This window comes from Episyrphus balteatus, chromosome 1, assembly GCF_945859705.1.
Source record: "Episyrphus balteatus chromosome 1, idEpiBalt1.1, whole genome shotgun sequence".
NCBI classification, from domain to species: Eukaryota; Metazoa; Arthropoda; class Insecta; order Diptera; family Syrphidae; genus Episyrphus; species Episyrphus balteatus.
The window spans coordinates 119,570,293-119,587,946 of NC_079134.1; the positions used below are offsets into that span (position 1 = coordinate 119,570,293).

A 17,654-nucleotide genomic window follows, 5' to 3' on the forward strand; every position below is an offset into this window, starting at 1 on the left:
ATTCATATTTGTAAAATTAAGATTAAGTTAATTGAGGAAAGGGTTTTTCAAAAAAATGGTAATTAAACTCAGATTTTTGAAAAAAAAATTATTGAACAAATTTTAACATGTCCTCTTTTCGTAGTATAAAATACATTTATTTTTCAAGTTTTTTTTGGCCACATTTATTATGATTTGAAATTATAAAAGGAAATTTCAATATGTATTACAGTTAATGAAAAAAATTTAAAAAGTATTTCATTTTCGAAGACCTTTTGTTAATAGAAGTTTTGAAAAAAACAAAAAAATTAACTTATTTTTTTTCAAGTTCAACATTTAAGTTATATAAAGTTATTTTTTCTTCGTTCAATAGCCCTTTTTGTTGAAAGTTAAATAGCAAAAGTTTAAAGTTCTTATTTGCCAAAGTCTTTGAGAAAAACAATTATTTCAATGCAAAAATTCCATTTTTTATCAAAAAATTCCAAAGAAATTGAAGTAATTTTTAATTTTTTTCAAAACTGTAATAAATACTACCTTTTCCTCTTCATCTGATAATATTTATGGCCAAATTTTTTTTAAAAATAAATTCACATTTACTACGAAAAAGTTTGAAAAAAAGTCATTTAAAATTTTTAATAACGTTTTTTTCCAAAATCCTGAGTTAAGGACCATTCTTTCAAAAAATTTTGGTTAAATTTATTGGATTTAAATTTTACAGATAGAAATGAGATTCTGGCTTTTTAAAAACGTGTATGCAAATATTTTAGGTGTTGCCGTTGTGTTCCAAATATTTTATTTGTGTTTGTTTGTGTCAGTTTGTGAGAAAATTGCACTTATCGCTTAAACGATGGAAGGTTGTCTTTTACTTCCATATATTTTGTTTCCTTAAATTACCTAGGGAATGTTTTGGTATCAATTATTTTATGAAATTTAAACCCACAAAAATGGTTTTGTTCAAAAAAATTTAATTTTGATTTTAAAAAACAATACGGCAACATCGGCAATTTTAAACATATAGACTTTAAATTATTTTTAATTACTGACGTTTGAAAAAAAGATCATCAAAATCCGAACTGGCCGGGCGGGTTTCCTAATAATTTGCTTTAGTAATAATAATAACATATGTTATCAAATTGCAAAAATTCAGGGCCCTATTATGATTCGCGGGTCCAACGTGCGTCTAAAGTCAGCCCAAAAACGAATATAAACAAGATGAGAACCTTCGGATAAACTATTAAAGCCGTGTTTATAAGGACACTCACATGAATAACAAAATAAAATGCACGACTGGGGTCGCACGTACTTGCTCTTGCAGTTCAAAGCACTTTTATGTTAGTTTACTTGTTGATTTTAAGATTATAAATTTAAAGAAATTTTTTTGATGTTGGGGAAGAGCCGACATTTAGGGAAAAATTTTCTTAAAAAATGAAAAAAAGTATTTTTTTCTTTGACTTTTTTTGAAAAAAATAAAAATGCAGTTTTATTGCAATTGCTTTGAATATTACGTCTGCAAAGTTTAATCAAAACCGTTAGAGCCGTTGGTTGGTTTGAATTGAAAAATTTGTATGGGAGATATAAAAAAACAAAAAAAAAACCAACTTTCAGAATTCCATAAAAATCATCTGTACCAAATTTAAAGAAAATCCGTCCACCCGTTTAGGCTGTGGAAATGTGTACAGATGCGAGACCCACTTTTTTGGAATTCTCCATCATCGTAATGTTGGTTTTAATTAAAACCTCAATTTTTTTTTTTCGACACGAAACCAATACTTGCCCTATTGCGCAAGTAAAAAATGGAACCTGAAACAAGTATGCCCTTTAGATTTATCCAAAAAATTATTTTACTTTTGAAAACTTATTAGAAAATTCAACACAGAAGGACTGAAAATATTCGCAAACATCACAAAAAATTTATCATAGTATTGAAGCACAAGAATGGAATGAAATGAGTTCCCATGTAGAATGCGAGCCAAAATAACCCATGCCTTAAAATAATTTATTTCCCAGTTATAAAGTTTGACGTATTAGTCTAAGAGCCGGGAGCAGATTTCTTGTGTGAGAGGTAACCGATTCATATGAATGTCAGAGGTAGTCTGGGTCATGGTGATGACGAATACCTTAGTCTGCCTGCATTTATTGGGGGCGTTGTCGAGAAAAAGCGCATCAAAAGTATATATCTGCAGCTGCAGTTATAGCTTTCTTTTGAGTTGGGTTGCGGGAAAGTTGTATAAGGTTGCTAAGTGCTATAACAGACTGAAGAACCGTAATGTTGGAGTAGAAGAAACTCATCGTGGAGTGATTTATATTAGAAGATGGGGAGGGAATAATATCTTTAGATTGGGTATCGTGAAGAGAGAGGTATTGCTTCGTTGAAAGACCAGATGCTGGAACATTTAATTTGATTGAAGTTCTCACTGCTGCCATGAATTCATCAACGCTTTCTCTAGTCGTCGTAAGTTCAATAGCAAAACTCTCGAGGTATTTAACAGCTTCTTCGATCAGTGAGAGATGAGATACAGCGGCAGGGCTATTCTCTTTATCGCGGAGTTTTTCTTTTTGGATGGATTGGAGAATGCTTTCAAGTTCACTAATCGTATTATGAAGAGAAACATTTTGTTTTTTGAGTGTACCGAGCTGTTTCTCTGAACTTGATATCTTATCTGTCAATAGAGAAGTTATTTCGTTTGTTTCTCTTGTTTTTTTTTTTGTAGAGCGGTAATGTAAGTGTTCACTGTTTTTGGGTCGCACAGAATTTCAGTTTTTGAAGACACAATTTAATTTTTGTGATGCGCAGTGAGGTTTATTAAAAAGATAAATTTTATAAAAAACAGCAATAGCAATTAATGGGCGCAAACAAAAACGAAGCTGCTTATGCTGAAAACAAACATCGAAATCTGTTTTTAAGCAATTCAATCATTTTTCCCACGACGGACGTTTCCAGTTTTCCAATGAGGCTTGTTTGTATCGCATTTAGTGGCTATTTGGACTTGGTCTCCTAAAAGGAGTCAGCAACCAAGGTTCCAGTGGATATTCAGCATCTCTTTGGAAAAATAAAATTCAATTCACAATGTTTCGAAATCGAGATAAATCCTTACCTTAAACATATTCATTTCAAACCCCGTTTAGGTACTTTTGTTCGAATTAACGTCTTTGTGGACTGATATTCCATATATTATATGGAAAATGCCTTGGAACTTCGCATTTACACCTCGAATTCACATTTTCTAATCGCAAATCTAAAGAAAAGAAAAAATAGATAAAAGTTAGTCTGGCTTTGTATTGCCTATAGTTTTGTGTTTACATTTCAATAAGAACATTAAGGGAATAGTATCAGTATCCCTTCCTGTTGTAAAACAAATGTTTGTCATCTTTAGAAGCAATAATTTGTACATGAGTTCCATCAACGCATAAATTCTGTTTTTTTTTTTCTGGACATGCATCTAGGGTTCTTCAATTTTTAAAGTTCACATATCTTCTAAGGATATCCATTTAGCACACAATGTTTCTTAGAGTATAAAGAATGTTGACTGCCCAAAAGGTGAATGAAAATCCGTGCCAACGTCATAATATGTTCTTTCACCAAAAAATCTTAAACTTGTTGCTAACATTTGTTCTGGTGTCAAAGCATCTGATCGTGAATGGGTCGAATTTATTTAATATGTAAATAAATGATTCTTGCTAAGACTACAATTTTTTTTAAGCTCTGGAGAGAAATTAGAATTTTATTTTCAAAAGCCGAATATTTTATACTATAACAAAACTTACGCTGTATCTAACAGTTGAAAAACGTTTACATACAACATATGTATATTTTAAATTGTTCTCTTTTCTTCTTTATAACTTTCAGCTTCCAAAAATGCTGCTGCACTATACATGTTTGTTTCCAATTGCTTATTTAAAAATGATTTAATTTTGACTGATATGAATGTCAAATACATGCGTCGGTACGCTGCAATATTTCTTTTGCGATTCTGTTTGCATGAACAGAATAAATTGTCCGATTGTGAGATTCCCGAACGGGTAAGATGAAATCCCTTTTGTTGAATGAAAGGTGTAATCATTTATATGGTAGGTATATCATGGGGAAGAATCCACTCTGGTTCTTCGGCATCGATAACTTCAATTTTTCCTTCGGGATTTTCTATTAAAGTTGTTTTTATTGGTTTTTGATGTAGTTCCTGGAGATATTCGGGGGAAGGAAGGTTTTCCGTAGGAACTGCGTCGTCCTTCAGTTGTCTATAGTTTTTGGGGCAATATTGTAAAAGTTCATGTTTTAAATTTCGTCTATAATGGTCGCTCGTGAAATGTTTTGAACAAATAAAAGCGGTTTTCCAATTAATTTCATATTTTTTGCCGCATTTACTTTCCCATATTTTTGCCATTTTTATATCTTTGGGAAAACGATACAATTTTGTGTTTTCATCGTAATATTTTTGTTTTTTATTGCTATTGCTTTTGCAATTTAAAACCGAACATACTGCCATTTTTTCATAAAATTTTGCGCACCACACGAGAAATTAGAGCTATCAGATAAAAAGGAAGAACAAATTGATTATCAAACATTATAAATAAAATACAATGCTCATTTTAGTCGCACATACCTCTACTTGCTCTTATGGTTAAAGTTGCTTAGAATAATTCAGGTTTTTTCTATAAAAGTTCATAAAAGATTAATTTAAATTCAATTTGATAAGAAATGTAAATAATTAAAAGTGGTTTTTAAAATTTAAGAAACATCTTTTAAAATTTTTTTGACCTACAAAAGACGTCTGGGATTTAGTTCTTCTAAGGGCCAATTTTTCAATATTCAGATAAACCTGTTAGAGCTTATTCCTAGGAATAAAAGTTTTTTTATATTGACATTTATTCTTGTGATAGTCTAACTGGCGATTGAAAAATCAGGGCTAAGAATAAGAAATTTAATTGAGCCTTTAACGGAAATCAGAAAATAAGAAAACGGTTCTATGAAAGGTGCTGTTACTCAGAAAATATTTTTTTTTATTTGGAGAATAGGACCATTCACACGAATTTTAATCCATTATTGAGTAAAATATATTTTTCCATATACATACCTAGGTTATATTTTCGTCATGGGAATTTCCAGATCAATCAGCAACAGATAGTATATGGCCCATATTGCGATAGACGATTTTTGTCGATAGTCGATTATCCCAGTTGGATTTCTCGTATTGCCAAACAGTTCTCTTTGGTGATTTTTCTTTAACTGGATTTTTAAGACATGAGAAATTTCCAGATATGACATAATGATCTGACTTGCCTAGAGGCGATAATACACTAACAGTGTATTTATCTGGGTCCGAGGTAAGAAACAGATCTAGAGTGTTTTCAGCTTGGCCCACAACATCCGAAATTCGAGTTGGCTTGTCAACAAGCTGAGTTAGATGGTTTAACTCAGCGAAGATCTCAACATACCTTCCTTCGGGTGTTGTCTGGCCAAAATAGCGAAGCCACGAAGAATTGTGTACATTAAAATCGCCCGTAATGACAATTTCAGTGTGAGGATACAGGGAAACAATCCTTTGGATGGAGTCGGACAGAGCATCAAATTCGTTAGAAGTTGAATTACTGTCCAGGTTGGGACTTCGATAAATAAAACATGTATGAATGATGCGCTTATTAACCGTGAATTTTAACCACATGAAATTAAAATTTGTGTTTACACATAGGCCGTATTGTGGTTGAAGTTTATAAGCTACATCATTTCTAATATATATGGCGAGACCGTGGTGAGAAAAGAATAATGGCACCAAGTAATACCCATTTACATTAAATTCAGAACAATCTGAATTTTCACTTATTTGAGTCTCACCTAATGCCTGTTTTGCTGGCCTGTTTTGTACATGTACATTGTACACATCGCAGAAGTTCGATCTAAGCCCACGAATGTTGGCATAATCGACCCTGAATGTACCTACCATTTAATTATACCAAAACTTTTAAAAACCTTATCCGACAATTAACTATGTTGAATATGTTGTATAAATTCCAATTTGAGCTTCAACAAAACAAATTATCACTAGTGTTATGCCTTAGTGACAATTTGGTTATTTATTAACACACACAATAATCTATCTGAAATCGAACTGATAACGATTGCGGCATTTTGAGAAGAGGTTCCACTCACAATACCACAATCGTTAAGCAAGTAAGACTGCAGAAAGATGGGGGAAGGAAAAGAAAGGATTACTCGTATGCACTGAACACTATTTGAGCGTCGCGAGAATTTGTTTTTTTTTATAAGCCGTTGTATATTGGTTGATTTGATGCTGCAGTGTGTTTTTTTTTTTTGTCTATTGTTTTTGCATTTGATGGGTATTATATGTTTTTGTTATTGTAACACTATTATTGCAAAGCGAACGTTTTTTTTTTTTGTTGGGAGAGGTACTGTGGTGTTGTTGTTGCACATTGCATTTAAGTTGGATTTTATTTTTTTTTTTTAACACTTGTTTTTATTTTTTGTTTTTGTGTAATTTAAATTATTTTTAGAAGAGGTTTGTGTATTTTCATACTTGCAGGCAGCTGCTTGTGTAATCAATTTATATTGAGGAATTTGAATGAACAACAACAACTTGTGTGTGTTACCACCAAGTTCATAGGCTGGAGTTATAGCTATTTCACGGGGACCAACCCGATCATCAGACTCCTTTCAGTGGTGCTAAGTCGCTTATGTTCAATTGATTTTGAAAATTGCCCGAGCTGGGCTTGAACTCACGACCTAGCGGTTGGGAGGCCGACGCACTACGCTTCGCACCACCGCTGCCACTTGAGAATTCATAACCCCGAACAGGTTTTCCAATTATCAAGTTCACTTGAACCGACTAGCATTTTTATTAACTCAGACAAGTCTGTTATTGTTCATTCGGTTTCTTTCACTTTTTCTCCAACTCTATTCGTATGACAACAATTCGTTGTTCGTATACAAGGAGGGAGATGAGCGGAAAGAAGTTGACCACTGGTCAAATTTTAATTCATTATTAGAAGAGGTTTGTGTATTTTCATACTTGCAGGCAGCTGCTTGTGTAATCAATTTATATTGAGGAATTTGAATGAACAACAACAACTTGTGTGTGTTACCACCAAGTTCATAGGCTGGAGTTATAGCTATTTCACGGGGACCAACCCGATCATCAGACTCCTTTCAGTGGTGCTAAGTCGCTTATGTTCAATTGATTTTGAAAATTGCCCGAGCTGGGCTTGAACTCACGACCTAGCGGTTGGGAGGCCGACGCACTACGCTTCGCACCACCGCTGCCACTTGAGAATTCATAACCCCGAACAGGTTTTCCAATTATCAAGTTCACTTGAACCGACTAGCATTTTTATTAACTCAGACAAGTCTGTTATTGTTCATTCGGTTTCTTTCACTTTTTCTCCAACTCTATTCGTATGACAACAATTCGTTGTTCGTATACAAGGAGGGAGATGAGCGGAAAGAAGTTGACCACTGGTCAAATTTTAATTCATTATTAGAAGAGGTTTGTGTATTTTCATACTTGCAGGCAGCTGCTTGTGTAATCAATTTATATTGAGGAATTTGAATGAACAACAACAACTTGTGTGTGTTACCACCAAGTTCATAGGCTGGAGTTATAGCTATTTCACGGGGACCAACCCGATCATCAGACTCCTTTCAGTGGTGCTAAGTCGCTTATGTTCAATTGATTTTGAAAATTGCCCGAGCTGGGCTTGAACTCACGACCTAGCGGTTGGGAGGCCGACGCACTACGCTTCGCACCACCGCTGCCACTTGAGAATTCATAACCCCGAACAGGTTTTCCAATTATCAAGTTCACTTGAACCGACTAGCATTTTTATTAACTCAGACAAGTCTGTTATTGTTCATTCGGTTTCTTTCACTTTTTCTCCAACTCTATTCGTATGACAACAATTCGTTGTTCGTATACAAGGAGGGAGATGAGCGGAAAGAAGTTGACCACTGGTCAAATTTTAATTCATTATTAGAAGAGGTTTGTGTATTTTCATACTTGCAGGCAGCTGCTTGTGTAATCAATTTATATTGAGGAATTTGAATGAACAACAACAACTTGTGTGTGTTACCACCAAGTTCATAGGCTGGAGTTATAGCTATTTCACGGGGACCAACCCGATCATCAGACTCCTTTCAGTGGTGCTAAGTCGCTTATGTTCAATTGATTTTGAAAATTGCCCGAGCTGGGCTTGAACTCACGACCTAGCGGTTGGGAGGCCGACGCACTACGCTTCGCACCACCGCTGCCACTTGAGAATTCATAACCCCGAACAGGTTTTCCAATTATCAAGTTCACTTGAACCGACTAGCATTTTTATTAACTCAGACAAGTCTGTTATTGTTCATTCGGTTTCTTTCACTTTTTCTCCAACTCTATTCGTATGACAACAATTCGTTGTTCGTATACAAGGAGGGAGATGATTTTTGATTTGTATTTATTTAATTATTTATTTTTTTTTTTCTTATTTTAATGGGGCTATTGCTTTTTTTTATATTATTATAGGGAAAAAAAACTATAAAGACAAACGAGAAAGCTTTCTTTTCGGATGGGATAAGACTTAACACGCGTGCGTTGCCGATGGGAGGCAAATCGGACCTTGATTTTTACAAGAAAAAATCTAAAAAAAAAAGTGAAATAGAGAACAAAATATGAATTAAAAACAAAAATGATAAATTATTATTTCTAAAAAAGTAAAAAAAAAATCCCTTTTAAACATATTTATTTAATAAATATCTTAAACCTTAGAATATTTTTTCAAGATATTAATACATAGGGTTAATTAACTCACTTCCTTTCTGAAGGAGTGCTGGAAATATTCCATCTTCTCTGGGAGATTTATATGGGTCGAAGGAATTTATTTCCCATCTTATGTTCCCCTCATAGAATAGTTCTCTTGCTTTTTTCCACTTCTCACAGTTTGGCCTGGTAAGCCTGAACTGGGAGAAGAACTAGGTAGATCAGGGGGTATGATTGCAGAATTTGGAAAGTGAGTGTCCATGAGGATTTTTAACGTCTCTGGACCATTTTCCGCACACGTACTATCTATGTTTTTTAAGAGAATTCTGTGGATGCGAGCGCTGCTTTGTATATCAGATAGATTAACTGGTTGAACAGAATGCAAATTCGCTTGTAGCAAAGAAAAACGCGGTGGTACAAGATGTCAAATAAAATCGCTAAAAATGTAGAAAAGATGAACAGAATATGTGGCGCACTAAAATGTCAATTGCTTTGAAAAAAAATTATTTTAACTGAGCAACCACATTAGAAACGTCAAAAGTCATTGCGCTTGTAGCTTGAAGTAAAAGTTGACTCGACTTGTTCAACAGCGAATTTCCTTGCCACAGCCACAGTTACGTATTGTGGCACCAATATACTAATTTCATACTTTTTAACTTTGACAGCGCCACAAGATACAGCCATAGCTACATCATTCTGTTCCACCAGTAATACAGAACTTTTTCCATGATTCTCTTTTGGCTCTTCTATTCTCTGTATTGTAATTGGTTAGTGAGGTGCGGTATGAGGTCCGGTCTCCGTTACGCTTGGCTCTGTTAAACAATTTCCTGGTCAGCGATCTTAGCTTAGAGAGCTTGGTGTTCCACCATGGTGTTTTGTCTGTGCCTGATCTCTGGGCATGCGTTGTGGTAGGCAGTGATGATTGTTGCATTGAGATTGTCGCAGCTTATTTCGAGGCTGTCGATGTCTCTGATGCTGTTTGGACAGTTTGTCAGCTATTACATGAAGCCTCAAAAGCCTCATTTCAAAACTAATGAGTGCAAAAGAGAAAGAAGATAAAACAAAAAATTATCCGACCGGAGAGTCGTGGGCCAAAATTCTGAGACTCTTTTTTCACGTTTCTTTTTCCACTCTTTCTTTTTTCAACATTCCCTTTCATTTCTTTTTGCTTCTTGGTGGAATACAACAACAACAATACTTAAATCAAAAGAAAAATGTCAAATTTGAGTCTTTGACTTAAGAGGCATCGTGTAATAGTACGCGCCTCACAGAATGATTATCACAAGAAAATTCGAAAAAAGAGTCAAGCCTCTTGAGGCTTCATGTAATAGCTGACTTTCTGATCGATTGCGAGAGTTCTAGACAACAGTTGTCCCAGTTCATAGCTCTCGGTTGTCTGTGCGTTATGGAGGATTTTGGTCCTATACATTATTTCAAAACAAATTTGCCAGTGATCTGACATTGATGCTTCAGTCGAAATATGCCAGTTTTGAATAGCATTACCTATGAATAAAGTGGATAGGGTGAGATCAAGGGCTTCTTCCCTAATTGAGTTTATGAAGGTAGGGCTATTCCCATGGTTTAAATTTCAAGTTTATTTTTAAAAATGAATTCTTAAAGGTACTCACCCCTTTTTATAAGTTGGAGCTGCCCCATAGAGTGTGGTGGGCTTTGGCATCAGAACTAAGGAGGATTTGCCGGGCTATTCTGCCACAGTAGTCGACTAGATCCTACAGTGGTGTAAAGCTGAGGTCGGCAGAATACTCCACCAGGTAGGTTGAGCATATGACAGCTTCTGACTTGCCCTTCCAGGTGTGTAGCTGGATGATAGCTGCTGCCATATCTTTGTTGGTGTACTGTGAAATAGGAATGGTTGTTATAGAGTTATTTATCATTATGCAAGCTCTAGGTCTACCTTCACTATTAGAATCATAAATTAACTCACCTGATAGGGCTTTTATCTGGTCCTTTACTATGTGAGGCTCCTGGATAAAGGCTTTATTGAGCTGTTCCTTATTAAATCTGTGGCTTAGTACTGCTGAGGTAGCCTTCGCGTGTTGCAGATTTATTTGGATACACCTCATCCCATGGTTATTGTAGATCGGGTTTCCTGGCAGGAGCGCCAGTATCACTGAAATTGATGCTGGTGCAAAGGTAGAGTTATCCCTCTCATCGGTCTGAGATAAGTCTTCAGACGTCTTAGACTTCCTGGGGTTGGTAACCTATACCGTTGACCCAGTGATTTCAGGAGCATCTTTGTTGGCTTCCTGTGGTGTTATAAGGCCCTTACGCCTTTTCCTGTCTTGAACCTCCCTTGATCCTAATTTGGATCTGAGAGAAGTTCAAGAACAGTTTGCATTTGGACTTCAGAATGTAGTCCTTGGATTTCTCATCGACGGAGAAAGTGACGTGGTATCCGCCTCTTCTTTCCTTGACGATTCGGAGAACTCTCCAGCATTTGGTTTTTAGATCGGTGTTTTGTTTTCCAAGCCGATTTAGAAATATGTCCTTGGAGAGGATATCGTCTTCCGGGACATATGTGAAGCAAACGTGTTGCTTGGGTATATAGTTGCCCTGAGTCACACGTAGTTTTGTGTCCTTCCATGGCTTTATTTTCTCTGCTGTAGACATGAGCCATTTCTTGGTCTCTGTGTCGTGGCAGGTAAATGAAAGCCATCCGTCTCTGTCCGAGACGGCCACAAACTTAATTGCTGGACAGTTTCTATCTGTTTTGTCTATCTCTTCCAGAACGCTCTTTCTGATCAGTTTGATTTGACGCTCAGTAAGTTTTTGTAACGGATGTAGCAAGTGCATAATCGCGACCTTACATTGGGCTGTGGCATCCTGATAGAAGCCCCCTGATGTGCTTGGTCGCAACTGGGCATCTTCTTTTCCAGGGTTGGATACAGTTTTGGCGGCATTGCTGGGTTTGTCTTGTTTGCTATTGCTTGGGCTGGGTCTGATCTCCACGAGACCACGAAGCTGAGCAAGTGAGTTATCAGCTGACCGTTCCCTTTTGCCCTTCTGTCTTTCCTGCAATAATATGCCTGACGTCTTGTCTGCTTTTACTTTTGCATATCTAGCTTTTTCCCTGCGCCTTGCTTCTTCGGGCTCAATGCCGTCCCTGATCTGCGCAGCTATACGTCGCCTTTGTGCCCCAGTGAAATAATCTTTCTTCTGGGCTTTGTTGACGTTGTCCTCTTCCTTAATCATAGAGCTTGGACCTTGAGGTACCTGAGCATCTAGATTGCTCTTTACATTGAAGACAGGCTCGGTTCCTGTATATGGAGATGGTTCGATGAACTCTGTCTTCATATCAGCTACTTATTTCTTTTTATTTCGATGAATTATAATAACTGCAAAAGTTACACCTGTTCAAACATTGCAAGGTAAAAAAATAGCATCAGTTGAGATTCATTTTTTTTTACAATAAAAAGTTTAAGATTTTAAAAATAGCTTTAGAGCCGTTTGCTGAATCAAAACTTAAGCATGTAAGTTAAACATAAATCCTTGTGACAGTTTACGCAGAGGAAAAAGTAGAGAGTAAGAGTTTATGTTCAACATTAATTATTATTTAAGTTTCGATTCAGCAAACGGCCCTTACTCTTTACTTTTTTTCAATCTTATTCCAAAATAGAATTTAAAAAAATAATTTTTTTTAGTCTGACTTACAAACAAACACAAAACAAAACAAGAATTATAGATTTTTGAAAAAACGAAAATTTCAATTGCCCCCTGTGCGGAGTGGGCGTCTGTGTATAAATTACAATTGTTCAAATTTAGAAATTATAAGGTCGAATATTTTAAACCTCGTTTTTTAACTAAATAGTGAAATTTATTTCATTCAATTATCTTCAGAAATATGAAAGTTATCCACCAATTTGTAAACGTTGAGACGTTTATGTAGTGGTACACTCAGCCTTGAGTAAAAAAATAAAAGCATTTTGATGTAGGGGAGAGTGGGGTACATTTGAACACTTTTTGCTTTCGCCACTGATTGAACGAAATGTTCGTTTTCTTGATCTGTAAAGTTTACTAACATTGAACAGTAACATTGAACTTCGATTTCAAAGAACATTTGGTTAGTTAAACAAATTATTTATATTGAATGTTGATGTTTTAAAAATATAGGCTCTTATGTTCAAAAGTGCCCCATGTTTGGGGCAGTTTTAACATGGAAGAGGCACTTTTGAACAGCGGTATTAGTTTCGTTGTAATGAATAAATAATACTTAACTTTTTATAAGTTTTTTAATAAGAACATACAAAAACTCCAAATTGATTATTATATCATATTCAATTAACCAACAAATAATAAAAACTCAGAAAAAATAACATTAAAATTTAAACTATAGTTATCATTATCAGTTTATCACATTTTTAAGTTCAAAAGAAAAACAAAAACCAAGAAAAATTCATTTAAAATATATCTTAGAAAAATGTTATTCATACCATTTATGCTACTCAGAGTAAAATAGATTTATTTTCAATATATATAGATATATTTCTAGACATTAAATCCAAATGTTAACAAAGCGGATGTTCTTCATGTACCAGGAGCATTAATTGGTGTAGGTAGCTTGACATTAATTTCTATAACGCTTAAGCGGTATATAATCGAGTTCTCATCGAGAACAGTCTAGCAGAACTTGAAGAAATCAGGCATTTTTTTAAATCTTCAATTATGTTGTACATATTTCCATTTTTTCTTTAATTTTGCCCACAAATGCTAGTTTCATTATTTTTTTTATAAGAACATTACGATTTATTAAATAAGACACATTCAAGTGTCCTTAAAATGTCTGATACATACTGCTCGGGGCTGTTTTGAACACGTTCAAAAGTGCCCCACCATACTTGTTCAAAACTGCCCCAACTATGTCAACGACATAAAATGTTGAATAAATATTTAACATTAATATATTCATTCAAAAATTCACCGTCAATTAGTTTAAAATTCATTAACCATTAACAAAAATTGTATTGCGTTTTGAAATCACGTACCAATTTTTTTTTAAACTCTTACAACTAAAAAACTGAAATAATGCAAAACCACTATAAAAATCACCTTCCACATATAAATCTGAAAGTCAGCCGAGATAACGATGGAAAGTCATTGACATTTATGGATATCGTGTTGACGGGTTCAAATATCGAAATACTTCTAAAAAAGATTGATATGCTAAAATTGTATATGCAGTGTTCAAAAGTGCCCCACTCTCCCCTACTCTATAAGACAATTTTAAAGTTCAAGTGACATCAACTCCAAAGCGTTTCGCCGAGGTACGACAGTGGGCTCATCAGTTAGATCTGTCGTACCCTTACTAAGACGCCTTATTTTGGTCGATGTTTACCGACACTATATAAAACTCACAGCATGAATATACTCACTTTTAAAATAGATTCTAGAAAATGTACTGAAAAATGAGATAGAGCATATGTAAGTCTAAGAATAAGCCTAAGCCCATTCTTTTTGCATATGAGCCCATTGGCATACAGTACCTTGCCATATTATTAGGCCCAAGTGAAAAAAATACAATTTTTTGGTTCATGTTGCTGTATTTTTAAAGTTTTTGTCGAAATATCTTAAATTTTTTTTGTCCCATTTGCTTGCACTTATCATGTAGATACATATTGACTTAAAAATAAGTTAAAGAATTCATACCTTATTAATACAATATAACATACAAAAGGGGATAAGCTCTAAAAGACGTTTCCTATGGAATTCACGCCCGGATAATTACACTGCGATAGTTCAATTTTGTAGACAAAAACTTTAAAAATTCAGCAACATGAACCTTATAATATGCCAAGTGCCAAGGTACTGTAATTGGAAGAACACAGCGTGTTGTCAGTGGCGCTTCCGTAAGCATCGAGGAAGAAGCGGACAAAATTGATGGTAAAAAAAGGACACTCAGCACTGAAATCAAACGAAGTATTACTCTTGCCAACCACTACTTTGGTTTGAGAAGGCAATTGACCAGTCAAGCCTTTTCTCGACTCTTATCATCCCAGTCCGGCTTTATGCTGCAAAGGCATGGACTTTGCCGAGGGACGACGGTGCAGTAGAAAAAGACCTCGCCTAAGTTCGAGCACGCAAGTGAAAGGGACCTCAATGAACTTGGCGTGCTAAACTCGAAGCAAAGAGTTAAGGATAAAGCTGGTTGCAGAAACTTGTTGATTTAGGCTCAAATCCACAATGGATTGCAGTTGCAGATAGTACAAAGTAGTAAAAACAGGGGCGTACACTCCCTTGGGGCAAGTGGGGCGGCGCCCCGGGGCCCCCAACCGACCCCAGGGCCCCCTTTGGAGAAAATGCAGAGAAGGAAACTGTTAGCAGAAATTGAGTTACGAAGTAAATTATAATGTATTTGAATCACTTCGGATACAAGGGAGACAAATTATGTCATTCAGTATCATTGGTAGCCACTCAATATATATTGATTTAATAAAAAGGTTACCCCAGGGGCCCCAAAAAAATAAGCTGCTTTTTTAAAAGAAAAATTATAATTTTATCTCAGGGCCCCAAAAAATATTACTTGAAAAATCTTTGCAACCACAAATAATACATTAGGTTCCCCAAAAAAGCAAAAAACTATTTCAGGCCAGGGGCCCCAAAAGCCTTTACTTCAGAGCGTCAAACAAAATTAAATTAAAAAAAAATTGTTTTCTTAAAATAAATTACATTTGTTGATGGATTACTAAATATTACTTTAGGAGCCCCAAAAAATATGGATTCGGGGCTCCAAAAATATTATCTGAAGGGTCCCAAATAATAATTTTTCAGGAACCCCGTTAGTTGAGAGGCAATCAAATATTAATTTGTGGGCCCCAAAATCTATAAGTAAGGAGCCCAAAATTATTCATCAAATTTTCTGATGGCATGACAAATATTATTTGAGGATCCTCTAAAGCTATTACTTCAGTGGTTCAAAAAAATCAAATGGAAAATTAAATATCAATTCAGGGGCCCCAACATAAATACATCAGGGCCCAAAATAAAAACATTACGTTATTGGTGGCATTCCGAATATTACTTCAGAACATAGGCCCCAATACCTATTAACTCTTGGCTCCAAAAAAAACTAAATTTTATTTTAGGGGCCTTAGAGGCACTTAATTTTGAGGCCCCAAAAATAATTTTTCAGGGGCCCCAAAAGAAATAAACTATGTTTGATGTTGGAAAATCAATTGTGTACATGTACATATTACTTCAGAACAGAGGCCCCAAGAACTATCAATTCTAAGCTAAACAAATTTTTATTTTAGTGGTCTCTAAATATTTAATTTTGGGGGTCCCTAGTACAAGTATTTACTACTTTTATGATAGAAATTTTAAGTAAGTATAGCAAAGTGCATTACGAACATATTAAAACATTAAAATAAACCTAAAAATAAATAAGTTATACAAAAAAAAATGTATGGTTTATACGTACTTTTTTTTGTATCTAAGGGGCACCCAAGTATCAAAGGGGTCCCAAAATTTAGTCTTGCCCCGGGGCCCCGGTGACTCAACGTACGCCACTGAGTAAAAACAAATAATTCAATAAAAAAATCACTCACCTTAAACAAATTTGTTATTTCTTTAACTTGTACTTACTTAAAAATGTCTTTGAGGAAGTTTGTAAGAAAAAGATTACAAAATATTCCCGGTTTTGATAAATAACATAAGAAAACACGCTTAGTGCATTTTTATTTAAATTTTGTAATAATTTTTTCCGTAGCTCACACAGCCAAATAAACAAAATATGCAAATGTCATAAAGGTTGGTGTTGACACTATACTATTTGCTTGTCAAGCATGGCTTGATAAATGCTTGATAGGCAAAGTCGAAAGTCTGCTTCTACACGAAGATGTACCCTGCAAACCAAACCTCAGTAGTTTAGGGGAAAATAAAACCACCAACAAAGTCTTTTTTGTAGATGTATGTGTTTCCTTATTTACCAAAATCTCTCCCCTCAAAAATTAGTAGTTTTGTTTCTCCTGAAAAAAATAAACTCTTCTTTGGTAAATGGGAGGAAAAGAGCGCGATGTATGCAATGCACAAAGTTTTGTCTCTTTTGTAATGGCAGAGCTCGCGTTTGATTTCACTTTTCCTGCATTTTATATTTTCAAGTTAAACCTGATAGCCACAGCAACATATTAGTTAAGCAAAAAAAAATTTCTGGGCTCCATTTGGAGAATAAAAAATAAAGCAATTTAATTAAAAAAAATAAATTATCTTCTCATTGTTATTTGTGAAAACTATTTTCTATAAACAATCTACCACACAAATTCTTCGCACGCCACAAAAATTGATTTCCACCATCAAAATGCACAGCCTCAGCCTTGTGCATTTAGAAAAAAAATCATAAAAAAATGACACAAAAACCACCACCAATTGATTTGGAAAATAAAGGTATGTTTATTTTAAAATTGATAAATTATATAGTTGTTGATTTTTCTGTCTTCTAGCGGAGATCAATTCCAGACATCAACATCAGTTCAAAAGGTTCCTCCACGCCACCCAGAACCAGTAACCAGTGAAACGAATCTTATGTTTAACAAAGGCAGATTTTAGAGAAATTCAACGCCAACATTTCTCAAAGTGGCCTGAAGTAAAGTGCCACACAAGACGTACATATGTTTTAATATTATATAATTCGACTGAATAAATCTAAATCACTAACCAAAGATTCAACTTCAGAGTTTATTTGTAGATGCACATAAGAACAAGGGAAAGAGAAAGATCGATTTATCATTTGTTCTTATGTGCATCTTGTGCATCTACGTCTTCGTGTAGAAGAAGACAAAGCGATCACAATAGGTGTTCCATTGGGAGGTGGCAAAGTACTACTAGTAGTTTACTAGCGATTAGCAATGGAACGCACTTTCAACGAATTCAATACAAATCGTATCTACTCGGGAAGAAGAGCATGAGTAGATGATA

The 17,654-nt window shown here is 34.9% G+C and overlaps 2 protein-coding genes and 1 long non-coding RNA gene across 7 annotated transcripts; all 3 read right to left on the bottom strand.

Moving 5' to 3' along the window:
• Positions 1-2,741: 2,741 nt before the first annotated feature.
• Positions 2,742-3,784, bottom strand: LOC129907107 (uncharacterized). The gene is made up of 4 exons (XR_008770958.1): positions 3,745-3,784; positions 3,281-3,682; positions 3,075-3,215; positions 2,742-3,019 (listed from the first exon to the last, which is right to left on the bottom strand). It is a non-coding gene; the product is annotated as an uncharacterized LOC129907107 (long non-coding RNA).
• A 435-nt stretch (positions 3,785-4,219) lies between these two features.
• Positions 4,220-16,496, bottom strand: LOC129907100 (uncharacterized). 5 transcript variants are annotated; one of them, XM_055983167.1, is made up of 5 exons: positions 16,326-16,496; positions 10,672-12,097; positions 10,355-10,582; positions 4,581-4,629; positions 4,220-4,502 (listed from the first exon to the last, which is right to left on the bottom strand). In XM_055983167.1, the coding sequence occupies exon 2, from the start codon at positions 12,039-12,041 to the stop codon at positions 11,013-11,015; it is 1,029 nt and encodes a 342-aa protein (XP_055839142.1). In that variant the 5' UTR covers positions 12,042-12,097; positions 16,326-16,496; the 3' UTR covers positions 4,220-4,502; positions 4,581-4,629; positions 10,355-10,582; positions 10,672-11,012. The 5 variants fall into 5 exon arrangements, 4 of the variants coding, with proteins under 4 accessions (XP_055839142.1, XP_055839145.1, XP_055839146.1 ...); XM_055983170.1 differs by lacking the exon at positions 16,326-16,496 and having other exon boundaries at positions 10,672-13,143; XM_055983171.1 differs by lacking the exons at positions 4,220-4,502; positions 4,581-4,629 and adding an exon at positions 8,447-8,607.
• On the bottom strand, positions 5,052-6,478 carry LOC129907102 (uncharacterized). Its single transcript, XM_055983173.1, has 2 exons — positions 5,258-6,478; positions 5,052-5,203 (listed from the first exon to the last, which is right to left on the bottom strand). The coding sequence occupies exons 1-2, from the start codon at positions 5,916-5,918 to the stop codon at positions 5,085-5,087; spliced, it is 780 nt and encodes a 259-aa protein (XP_055839148.1). The 5' UTR covers positions 5,919-6,478; the 3' UTR covers positions 5,052-5,084.
• Positions 16,497-17,654: the final 1,158 nt, after the last annotated feature.